Here is a 13,000-nt window from a genome sequence, read left to right as displayed (position 1 = left end):
GTACCTGGCCTTTATTGAGAATGCGCCTTATAGTCCGGTGCGCCTTATCACCAGGAAAATACGGTATAGTGATTTGCCTAGAACTTTAGCTATGAAATTTCTAGAGACAAAATTGCTTTATTCATAAAACCCAACCTAGAGGCAGAGAGGTAGGCATTTAATTCATATGCAAGTTAAATATAACATGGGAAATAGGGCTTTCGATCACATCGCATCCAAACAAGTAAAATATAAAGTTATCAAGAGGTCGCACATACCGCAGAATAAAACCAATGAAAATGTATAACTCATCCCACAAGAAATAAGCCTTCTACTACTAATGCACGCAAACATGTTGTTTTGCCATGTGGTAAATGGGGGAGAATTATTAAATATAATTCTCTGCCATTTACCATAACAAATAAGAGATATATATCACCATAAAAAACTACGACCGGGACAACACAGTGCAGCAGATTTATGAAAAGAATCTGTAAAGTGCTTTGGAATAGTCGGTGTAGAGTTAGATTAGATTAGACAGTCTTATTCTGCACAAGGTACATTTATCATCGGATCTATAAGCATTAGGAATTTAAATGAATCATAGCTTAAGACTGTCTAGTGACAGACGCCAGAAAACTAGGAGAAAATTCAGCTCAGAAATATTTTAAGTGCACTGACCTTTTTGCAATGAGACCATGCCCCCTTTTAATTGACCATTCCCCTTTGTCAAACTGTTCGTAAAAATGCCAGAAAACTGAGCAGTAGCTGGGCGTGCATAATGCAGCGCAATGCCTTTCCTCTCCATAGCAAATAGTGTGTCCTAGCCATACATGCAGGGAAAGAAAATGCATGCTCTTGTGGCTGGATATATGTCCCCACAACAGCTGTGTGAAGGCAGCTTAGGTACCTGATGTTCCTCACCTCGTGGGACATTTGGATTTGATAAGTTAAAATCAAAAATTCCTTAAACTTTTTGGCAATCCATAGCGGATGTGGGGGAAGAGCCTGGACAACTCCATGCACATTCATCTACTGTGCAGGTCTACCTTTACCGGCATGTTGTCTTTAAGGTATTTTCCACCTGCAGACGTAGGCTACTATGAGTAGAGTGATAACCACAGAGCTTGTTTGCATTGGCCCGTGTAAATAGCCAGATGCAAAGCGAATGGTGATAGAACGATCACTGTAGCAATCATTCCTCCTTCACTTAGCTGCACACTGTGCCAACAATAATCCCATTATTCTACATAAATATTTAATGAGCTAAACAAGGAACCATTGCCTGTTGGTGGGCTGATCTGCAGACTGCTAGACAATTATACAAGGCAATGTTTGGGAATAACAACAAGTTGTATTGTCTATAGGGTCTGTGAAACATAAAGCAAGCATTATATGTATAGATTATATACATCCTATGCCTAAAACTGTTTTTAAAAGTACAGGTGAGGATACAGTCACACAGTGTGTATAAAAGTGCAGCGTGTGACCACCCCCTAAACAAGACACCTGCAGACTTCTCGAGTTTGCATGAAATGACTACTGTCAGTAAAATAGATAACACTGAAGGGCTCAACCCTTTAGACTGGTGACCACCAGACTACAGTGTACCCCTATGGATCAGTGCAATATCCTTTCAGTAAAATTCACACTTTATGCGTGTATCTATATGCACTTTACAAGACATTTTTACTACAATCCAGTACTATTACTACTGTTACCTTCTCTCCTCCAGCGGTGCCTTCGTATTGAAGCCGTGGTGATGGCTGTTCGGGAGATACGAGGTACTGTTGGCGTGACTTCGACTTTCAGTACTTTCTGTCCATGTTGTGAAGAGTCAGGGGCATCAAATGGCAGAGAATTTTTCATTGCATTTGCAACCTGGTTAGGAATTTTAAAAAAAATTCATAACCAGAGAACATAGAAAAATGAACATGCACATTGAAACAGCAAGTCTTTTCTGATGCAATTCCAAAACTATTGTAGAAGAGACTGCAGTACAGCAGGTCACTTACCAGCAAGGGCTGCGAATAGAGCTCCAGCTGAGCGCGATAGATGATGTCATCCAGAACCTCCTGCCCCAGTTCCCACTCTCCATTGTATCTGAGAGACAAATATATAAGAAATGACTTTTTTTCTAATTATTGGGGGCTCAGAAGGCAAGGGCCCAGTATTACTGGTCAGAGAATATGTACAGGTTTTACAGTAGGAAAAAAAAAGATCAGTCTGTTGTGCAGGGCTTTTCTTGTGGCATGTGGGTGGGATCTGGTTAAAACGCATCTACTAAGCTGGTAATGTACCACACAGCGGATCTGCTAATGGTGATTTTAAGATAAAATTAGTAAGATATTTAAAGTTAAAAAACAAGAGTATTTAAGATTCATCTTCAATTCCGAGTAAACCTTAAAAAGCCATAAAATCCTTTAGATATTATATATAAACTTACATCGCATGATAAACACCAGTGAGCAGCTGGACCATGAAGGCCGGATCCAAGACCACACGACCACACAGTTCCTTCCAGCGTTTTTCATGCTGCCTAGGAAAGCCACTCACACACAATCTGGAGGAAAGACAAAGGGAAAACTGGTTTCTTCCGCATTTAATCTTAAATGAGATATAAACATCATCTGGAAACTATTTCATCACGCAGATCATTTAAAAAGAAAAAAAAACAAAAAAAAAAAAACCCCATTTGTTTAATGTCTTCTTAATACAGGAGGAGATCTTCAATCACAAAATGAGAACATGTAGTCTTAAAGTCATCATAGGGAACAATCACAAAAAGCCTATCTATGGGGAACACACTGAAACAGACACACTCACCGGGGAACTTCTTAACAACCTGGGGTAGGTGCAAAAAAACCTCTTATGTAAAATTCCCCCTTTTACAAATAAAAAATATCCTACAACATCAAATGAAAATGAGCAAAGATGATTCATATTTGCCCGAGTCAAGTTTTAAAGCCATATTTGCATATACAAGGTGCAGAATTTTTTTTCCTTATAATTGTCTGCGTCTCAGATTCAGTAGCTCACAGCACCACAAGCCTGAAAGAAGAGATTCTTATCTTATATGTGACACCTTGCATGTTTCTAGGTACTATAGCACCAAAAGATAGAGGCACCTGAAGTCTCTCCCCATGTAGTCTCTAAACTTGACTGATCTCAGGCAAAATAGGACTCCTCCTCTGGTCATTTTCACATGACTTTGGAGGATATTTATTTTTATAGGTAACTGGGTGAGATTACACATAGAGAGGGAAAACACATTATATAAACTACCTGAGGGGGCGAATAGTTTAAATGGGGTAAAATCTGGTGGCAGGTTTAAGCTTAAACAGTGTAAATTGCAAATGTTAGCCAAAGCACACATCAGCTCACATAGTACATCTATAGCAATAATCATAATTTTCCCGCTTACCTGGAGCCCATCCTGCATAGTGACTGGTAGGAAGAAGGGGGCATGTACACTATCGCAGAGTTGTAACACAACATAAGAAAACTTAATACTTCAAACCTGAGGAAAAAGGAAATTGTTGCAGTTAACTAACTTTTTATAGTTTACTTATGACAAGAAATGGTTAATATCCATTGCGTTCACTGCCTGAGCCCTCCTCACCTGTTCTGTGCAGTAAAAGTTTCTCTCTGGGGGTGAAGATCGCTGTAAACTACTCTGATGAGGTCGTGCTGGCTTAAAGCTCCCTCTGTCAGTGCCATGGATCCCAAGGATGATGGCTAATACCATAAAGATGGAGACAGAAATTACACAATAATACAAGTAACACTTTTTTTTTTCTTTTGTTAACATTAAAGGAAATTATCATCAAAATCCAGCATGATAAATCATAACACTTACTCATTGATCTAGTCACAGTGACTGTGATAGTATTCTTATGTTTGTTATTCATGTCCTCCTTCCTTTTAAAATCAACTTTTACAATTATGCTAAAGAGTCTGAGGGGCTCTGGATAAAACCCCTAGAGCCTTATAGGTTCATTAGCATAATTTTAAAAGTTGCACAGTGCCTGGGTCTGTGCAACTATGGCTATTTCTGCGCTTTATCATACTTGATTTTGATGGAGATTTTCTTAAAAGGACTGCTCAGGGTTCAACATATGTGGAACATCCCTAGGATAGTCATCAATACCTCATTGTTGAGGCTGTGTTTGCGTTTCTGAACTTAACTCAAATGCAACATGTAATTCAAGCACATCGTGGTAGAGCTACTCACAAACAGTGATGTATTCAGATCTAAGCGCTTGCTTTCAACACATGTTTTGTATAGTTTATGGCTGAAACATATTTTGCTTGTTCCCCATAGTGTTTAGGTCTAAACCTTCTACATTTCATACTACCCCCTACCAACCGGGATTGAATCGAATTTCAAAACAGAGTTCAAAAGCAACGTGTGAATGCAGTCTCAAAAGGTAACTCTTGGCTTCTGGAACGAGACACAATAGTAACCACTTTCATTGAATAATAATAATTCTCTATTTATATGGTGCACACAGATTATGCAGCGCTGCACAGAGCTTTCCCAACCGGTTCTTGCTGGTTGATGAATCTATTTTCCATAAAACTAGGAAGGGAGGACATATTATATAGATCTACAAGTTGCATATTTTTTTTACATGCATGGATCTGATGTGCACCATGTGATCCTACACTAATATCCAGGTTATAAAAATGTCTCATCACAGCAATTTACAAGTTCAAGAGTCTGTAAAACTGTAGAAGTAATAAATAATAGGAATAGGAGATATAGGAATGATTCAAAAATCCTGCCCACAAATATCACAAATGCCAAGTAAGCGAACAATGAAGCCAGTCACAACACGAAAGGTATTCTTCCTTGTAGATACTGCAGGATATATTGTGGGCCAGACACTTCCTTGGCTACTATAGAGATGTTGCAAGGATGGCTTATAATGAATAGACTTAAAAGTGACACACAGTGGGACAGATTTATCAAGCTGTCTGAAAGTCAGAATATTTCTAGTTGCCCATGGCCACCAATCACAGCTCAGCTTTAAAATATTCATGAGCACTGGTAAATTAAAATGAAAATGAATTGGTTGCCATGGGCAACTAGAAATATTCTGACTTTCAGACAGCTTGATAAATTTGCCCCAGTATGTGCTAACTCGAGGCAGCTTGTTATAGCGCAGGAGGAGTGGAGCAGAATTTACAAAGTGCCTCATCTGAAGGCAGTATGTCATGGGTTGAGCACATTGTATATAGTGCCCTATCTGCAGAGATCATGTTATAGAGCAGGAGATGCTTAGCAGATTATTATTATATAGCCCTGAAGGATAAGAATTATTATAACCTGCATTTTCACACTTAAACCTCTGCTCTTGCTATGCTTAGATGGTAAATAGAGCCTGATCACGGATTTAGAATCATTCCCATGGAGAGATGTTATGTATTCCTGTTATGCATTTTATGCCTCTGTATGAATCTGAATACCAAATCTTCTGACATCTTCTGAATTTTATGACATTCCGTATGTTATTTCTAAGTTTCAACATATGCACACCAATTTAAGTATTTCTGTACCAAAATAGATAAAACATTCTTACATAGTTACCTACATAATAAAGCTTGCTTAATAAAAAAAAAATGGGTTCTGTATTTACAGCTTCTGTTCCCTTTTCTTACCTCATGATATATTGAAGGCTTGGATAATGAAGGAATAGTAAAAGATAACACCTTATTGTTTCCATCTTTATCAGCAATTTCCTGTGAATAAGAGAAGACATTGTTCAAAGGTTGTTTTATTTATAGCTACACGGATACAGCACATGTAGTACAACGCTCCCCCAAGGACTCAGGTTACAGTATTTTTACTTGCAATGGCCCTTACTGATGAAAAATATTGCCTTTCATTTCATCACGTATTAGGAGAGCTTGTAAACATACGACAGCTATAAGATAAAGTCTTATCACTGAGGAACGTTCAATGTAAGGGGATAAAAAAGCAGACAATTAGTAGAATCGAAGCTCTTACCAAGTTGTAAATACCCAGAAGCAGAGCTTCGATGCAGCCATTGCTCTGCCGATCACGGCTGGCGGTAAGTCGCAAGTAGATGGAGATCAGCTCGGGAAGGAATTGCATGGTAAATCGCTTTAGTCGCACTTCAGAGCTGCGATACAACTCAAACAACTGGTGACAGATCGGTTCCAGGAGCTACAAATAGACGAGAAAACAGCAATTTACAATTAGATAAACAAGAGTTAGTAACAATATAAAGCTGCAGGGAGAAAATGTATCATTCTAAGGCAAAATATCACATAGACAAGTGATCCTACATAGGAGAATGGAATCACAGTAAGGACATGGTCTCATAAGTCACCATTTACATATAGCTCTCTGCATTATGGCTCAGATTATAATGAATAGCTTCCTGTCCTGAATATCAGATCTAACCAGACTTTGTTTACGCTACTTTATGGCTGAAACTAAGAGATTACAATATAATGTCACTGGAGCAGCTGTAAATGTTTCTGTAACTATATTTAATTTACTTAACAGGAGATCCGATTGTTTGAAATCTCATAGGTGCACAACTCCTCAGTATTAAAGGAAATCTACAGTGTAGTGAGACAGTGTAGCAGCCTGTGAAACAGAGTGGAGGGGCAGGGCTTTGGGAGCTGCCCTAGTAACCCTTCTGCCTCATAAGCGTCATTTTAAAAGTTGATTTTAGAAGGAAGGAGGCCATGAATGAAAAAAATGATTAACGCAATCACAGCGCCTGGTTCTATGAGTAAGTGTCCCTGGTTAATCCATACATGAGACGGATGGTAGATTTCTTTTAAGAGGCAGTGTTCACACTGGAACTTTTCCTTAGAACGTTTAAGGCGATAGATACCGGCAGTCCCCGGGTTACATACAAGATAGGGTCTGTAGGTTTGTTCTTAAGTTAAATTTCTATGTAAGTCGGAACTGTATATTTTATAATTGTAACCCCGGACAGAATTTTTTTGGCCTCAGTGACAATTGGATTTTAAAAATGTTGGATTGTCATAAGAAGCAAAATTAATAATAAAGCTTCATTGCAGACACCTTTGATAAGTATTATAGCCGTTTATTGCAGCCTAGGGCTAAAGTACAGTAAATGACCAACATCCAGAGGTCCGTTTGTAACCAGGGGTCGTATGTAAGTCGAGTGTTCTTAAGTAGGGGACCGCCTGTATACATATAAAAATAAATCTTATAGGCCTGAGCCGTGTCAGAGATTTGTCTGCGAGAAGCCACAGCTAGTCAGGATTGGTAGTACTAGAGGACAGATTTAGATTAATGGTCTTCCATGTAATACATAAGAATTGTGGCAAGTCCTTAACATTTCGGGTCAAACACTGACTACACTCCTGATGTATTCACAGTTCTGCTGCCTGTTTCTGAGAACAGCTGACAACTCTGACGTCAAACACATCCCTAAAAGCTAAACTTAGCCTCTGTAATGCAGCAGCGTGCGACCTTTTCAGATTACTGTGCAGTACCTGGTGTAAAGTGTACACCTCCTACCAGCCGAGGAAATCAGTATATGTACAGGGATGGCTGCTCTGAAGCCTGCAGAACTATATGAAGACTCTATAAAACAGTGGATGCTTGGGATCACAGTGATAGAAGTCAGAATATTCATGAATAAACTGACCTCTGGGTGGCACCATTTCTCCTGACAAAGGGGCACTTCCCATGCATCCAGTGCTGGAAAATTGATTGGATGGATAAATTACACAAGGCTTTGGTTGTACTCAGTGGTAAGGCTAGCTCTTCCAAGCAACAAGCCCTTGTAATATTCAATGCAAAAACATGGGCAGGGTAAATGTAGAAAAGTGAATCTTTAAATCGATGTTTAGACTGTATGAGGTCCCTATCATATGCCTCTGCTGCTGGAAGTCTGATACAGGGAGCATCTGCTTGATAGCTACATTACAATAAGAACACAAGTAAGGATTCTTTATGATTTTATCATTTCACAAAATAGAAAATAAAAAATAGTTTTGTCCATTTTATGGCAAATTATATCTGCAGCTGTTTTCAGTGCATGTATTTCTGTATTCAGTTCTGTGAGTGTTTTACTTTATGCTGAATTTCAACATTTTATTAAACATTTTGCCAAACACTGTTGTACAGTACAGTACAGGTATTTTAACAATACACAGGGGGAAAGAGAACAAACTAGTTGTATCCAGATAATATAATAAAAATCAAAAACAACAAGAATGTATTTGGATGCAGCACCCATCTTTCTTTTACATCGGAGATTAATTCTGTGAACAATCACTGATCATATTACCCGGCAGCCAGCACCAGGGACCATGGAGGGGTAGGATTGCCCACAGCAACGCACAACAAAGAGGACAGGGAAAGCATCTCCAACCAGCTCACAGCACAGTATAGAGTAAATCACAGCAGCTCAATGCCAGTGTACAGCAAAATGTAGGGCCACCCACAGCATCTCAATGCCAGCGCTTTTTACAATGCTCGGGAGATCATCCACAGAAACTCAATGCCGTTGCACATCACATTGTTGGGGGAAAATCACGGACAGCAGCTCAATGCCATCGCACCTCAATGTAGAGCTAAAATCATCCACAGCAGCTGAATGTCTAAACTGTATATTTTATCATTGAATTTTTTTGGCCCCAGTGACAATTGCAGTTTCAAAAATTTTTTTTTGCTGTAATTGGACAAAGGATTATCAATAAAGCTTCATTACAGACACTTTACAGCTGATCATTGCAGCCTGGGAGTATAGTAAAGCATTCAGAGAGCTTCACCAGAGGTCACAGTGGGCAGAGGGCTCTGTCTGTAACTAGGGGTCGTCTGTAAGTTGGGTATTCTTAAATAGGGGACCGCCTGTATATCACACATATCTATTTCACATGTATATGGTTTAGCTACTCAAACACTGAAATGAGGAGGGGGGAGGAAGCACAGCTGATCATATGAGGAATCAAAGAAGTCAACATGTGACCAGATACCATGGAAAATATTTCATGAAATACTGTGGATAAATTGTTAAAATATTGGATGGAAAAGCCACTGTATAAGGACCATTAGGGAATGTTCAACACTCAATGTTCAAGCTCCATAGATTGTTCTAAAACCCTCAAGGGCACAGCTTATCTGTACTGTATGACAAACATCTCGAATATCCACAATCATTGCTCAATCTGTGTTTTCTAATCCACAGGCGAGTTGCAAGGAACATTATAGAGGCAATTATAATGTTGCCATGTAATGAAGCCGTATGTGAACATAATGATTTGCTTGCTCCCTGGATTCATTGATAAAATATCAAAGCTGTTCCAGTGTCTTTGTTAATGACCCGTGATCTCCCATAGGGCATCTATGCCAGCAAGCTGAAAGTGCCATAGCTGAGAGCAGCACAGACTCAATCATCCTGTTTTATTCTTGTACCCTTCTATCAAGTCACCATTTGATCTGTGAATGTGAGAACATCCTGATCTGAAAGGTTATTTTAGACACTCAACTCATTAACAAAAGGACATTTCATTCCATCTATCCTTCCACTTAGTAAATGTCTGAGTAGAGGTTAAACAGAGGGCAGAGATGAGGGCAGAGATGAGGGCAGAGATGAGGGCAGAGATGAGGGCAGAGATGAGGGCAGAGATGAGGGCAGAGATGAGGGCAGAGATGAGGGCAGAGATGAGGGCAGAGATGAGGGCAGAGATGAGGGCAGAGATGAGGGCAGAGATGAGGGCAGAGATGAGGGCAGAGATGAGGGCAGAGATGAGGGCAGAGATGAGGGCAGAGATGAGGGCAGAGATGAGGGCAGAGATGAGGGCAGAGATGAGGGCAGAGATGAGGGCAGACATTAGTCTCTGCCCATTTCACCTCTGGTGAGAAAGACTTTTGTCAAACACATTCAAAACAGAAAATGCCATAACTTTGGAAAGAAAAGGATGAGCAGCACAAAGTATGCATTGTTCTGTTTTTTTTTTTTTCAAAGGGGAATCGCATATAATAATTTGGTAAAATCACAAAAAAAAAAAACTTTACAGTTACGCTTTAACAGATGTGCCCTAATGAGAGCATATACACAGAGTCATAGACACAGTAGTATGGGGGGGGGGGGGGGGAATAATGGTGATTACACTGTGTAGATTATAAAATTCAGACTACAGACTATATAAATATTCATTGTACTACGTTACAGCGGATAACATGTCAAGTATAAGAGTTACCTCATTGTTTGGGTCTTGAATGACTTTATACAATGCAGAAACAAGACTTTTCTTGCGATGAAGAGTTGCAGCATAAGCAGATAGCTGCGTTTCAGGTAATACCTGTTAACAGCACAACGGGAAATTTGTTGCTTAGCAAGTTAGAAATCATATACCGGCATGTATGTTCAAATGTATAATACAATAGATTTATGATTTATGTGATGTACTTGTCTCCTGGTGCATTAAGGTGAAAGAAAACCAGTCTCAAAATATACAAAACTTTTATATAAAATAGATAGTAGAAGTAATGCTACAATAGTTACTGCAATCTCAGGCCTCCTGCAGGTCTTTGAGCGACCAAGAATGAAATTACCTTGTATTCTGAGAGCCATTCTTCCACTACTCCACGTTCAGATCCCAGCATCTTCTTACCACGTCCACTGCTCTCTTACTAAAAAATAAAGGAAAACAGGTATATAATTAGAGTATAGATATTTTACATAGCTCCATGGCTGTGGGCACTTTTATGTATGAAAAACCAAGTACATCTTTAATGTATCTTATAGCAAAAACATAAATAAGTTTTAGTTTTGTCTTTTGTGGATTCAGCAAGTCTTATAACTGGCTCTGAAAGCACTGGATACATGTCATCTGCTCTGGTTGTTTCCACATGTATATGTGTTTCTAAGAACATGTATTCACAGCAGCCTCAATGGACTTCTCTCCTTTCTCTATGGAGGCTGCTCACATACTCACATACATATAGTACAGTACAGTACGGGTACAGTTTGCTAATGTGAGGAGGCTAAAGGACCCGAGATGTCATTCTGGTCATATGACATGAATGTAACACAAGGCAGAGCGGTCAGTCAAAATAAGGGGGCATGGTTTACTGGCAGCCCAGGAGAGAGAAGAGTCAAAGCCAGAAGAGCTCATTTGCATATCAGAAAAATGACTGTAATTAAGGTACAGTGCCTCACTGGCAGCTAATGTTAGGTGATATGGGGAGTACAGGAGTAACCCAGTATTAGCAGGCATTGTTAGTCAGCAAGGTAAAATTCTGGTGACAGGTCCTCTTTAAAGAAGACCGGTCACATATAATAATATAAAAAGAAAAAAGGCTGCTAGTGCCTTTTTATGGGTGACAGGTCCTCTTTAAGCTCGGACTTGAAAAGATCCTATATACTGACAGCATGCTCTCTTGTGCTTTCACCAGACTATTAAAAGCACATCTGTCCATCGATGACATACATGAAATACAAGAAAATATACAGGGTTAAATGGTTTACCCTTGGCACAAGATAAGAGTCTTTAGAAAAGCAAGATGCAGCAGAACATTTTAAATATACATGAGACTCAGTGAAAGGAGATCTTCCTGGATGGAAAAAAAAAGTACAGGCACCGAATGCAAAGAGAGGTATAACAGAACTCAAGATCCAAAATGAGCAAAGATTTGTAAAAGCCTAATAAGTCCAGACAATTCTACTAATGCAAAGCCCAGAGGAGCTCCCAGGTTTACCTCCATTAGCACACAATGTCACTCACAACAGGAGTCATAAAATGGGGCCTTTCTTAAAGGGGTTGTGCCAAGTTAGAACGTTATCCCCTATGAACAAGATAGGGGACAACAAACTTATCAGTTACAGCTGAGATGGCCACAGAACACAAGAATGGGATCAGCAGAGAACGTGAAGCATGCATCCTGCCATTCCATTCAATAGTTGAGAGCATCGCAAATTGCAGAGTACAGCGCACAGTTATCTCCAGCTCTGCTATTCACGGTGTAGCAGGTGCTGGAGCTTATTATCCCCTATCATGTGGATAAAGTTAATATGCAAACTTGGTACAATCTCTCTAATGTATTTGGACCGTGCTTTCTATTACACAGGCCCAGGATTGGTATATAGTATGATCTGTGTTTGGGTGGTGAAGGCATGTGCTTTGCACAGATTTCAAGTCTTTAATCTGACTACTTCAGAATCAAACATTCCACAATCCTCGGTGAATACTTGTTCTGTAAGTAAGGCATTAACTTTTCTTATACAAGGGTTTAGCTGATTGAGAAAACACACAATGTGCTTTGTTTTCAAGCCAACATGCTGAGTGCCTTCTGTCTGGAAGAGAAGATATCCTGCATGTGTACAGCTTTGTAAAATCCCACAAATGTGATAACCAGAACTCATGCGGACACTCACAGCACTTACCTGAATTATAAAAGAATCAGTTTACATTGAGCAGTGGCAGGCGCTGGGTTTCATGTGGACTGCATTTATTCTCCTGTACAGGCATCCTTGTATGTGAAATGCTAAAAAAAATATAAAAAAAAAAAATGTTATCACTAGAAGAAATAGTAATAATTAAAGGGCCAGGGAGAGATCTCTATTACTTCAGACAAGACGACAAGATTTGCAAGCAGCCCCTAAATAAGGATGCCACAGCAGTACCTAAAGGGGTCCAACATTCCCCTAGTATGTTTCATTCAATGGATATTTCAACTTTAAGTATTAAAAGGTAATTTTCGTTAAAATCTACACAGTGTGTGCGACCACTTTTAAAAGTGTAACTAAACCTTTGAAGCAATTTGTATCGCAATAAATGAATAGTGCTGGTGAGAATATATACTTAAATAAAGCTTATGTGGTTTTTCATTACTACTCCTTCTTTCTCCATCAGTGAGCAGTGTATCTGAAGTCCCTTACACAACACAGAAAGGAGAGGTGTACAGCTCGTTATATCACACAGCTCTGATTACTCTCTATGATATAACGAGCCGTGCACCTGTGTGACCACGGTCAGATTTCTGTTCACTGGTGGGGAA

General features: G+C 39.4%; 1 protein-coding gene across 2 annotated transcripts in view; it reads right to left on the bottom strand.

The window, feature by feature from the left end:
* Positions 1 to 13,000, bottom strand: part of HYCC2 (hyccin PI4KA lipid kinase complex subunit 2) — a 47,786-nt gene that overhangs the window by 15,795 nt on the left and 18,991 nt on the right. For both annotated transcript variants that reach the window (XM_072121151.1, XM_072121153.1), the window contains exons 3-12: positions 12,387 to 12,487; positions 10,556 to 10,633; positions 10,201 to 10,302; positions 5,993 to 6,172; positions 5,644 to 5,724; positions 3,602 to 3,717; positions 3,404 to 3,499; positions 2,426 to 2,542; positions 1,995 to 2,082; positions 1,701 to 1,860 (exon numbers count right to left, since the gene is read on the bottom strand). In XM_072121151.1, coding sequence (XP_071977252.1) covers positions 1,701 to 1,860; positions 1,995 to 2,082; positions 2,426 to 2,542; positions 3,404 to 3,499; positions 3,602 to 3,717; positions 5,644 to 5,724; positions 5,993 to 6,172; positions 10,201 to 10,302; positions 10,556 to 10,606 — 991 coding nt within the window. In that variant the 5' untranslated portion in view covers positions 10,607 to 10,633; positions 12,387 to 12,487. The remainder of the gene's footprint in view (positions 1 to 1,700; positions 1,861 to 1,994; positions 2,083 to 2,425; positions 2,543 to 3,403; positions 3,500 to 3,601; positions 3,718 to 5,643; positions 5,725 to 5,992; positions 6,173 to 10,200; positions 10,303 to 10,555; positions 10,634 to 12,386; positions 12,488 to 13,000) is intronic.

Source organism: Engystomops pustulosus, chromosome 8 (assembly GCF_040894005.1).
Source record: "Engystomops pustulosus chromosome 8, aEngPut4.maternal, whole genome shotgun sequence".
NCBI classification, from domain to species: domain Eukaryota; kingdom Metazoa; phylum Chordata; class Amphibia; order Anura; family Leptodactylidae; genus Engystomops; species Engystomops pustulosus.
Note: the sequence above shows the minus strand (reverse complement) of the source record. Positions and strands in the feature narration are given on the sequence as shown.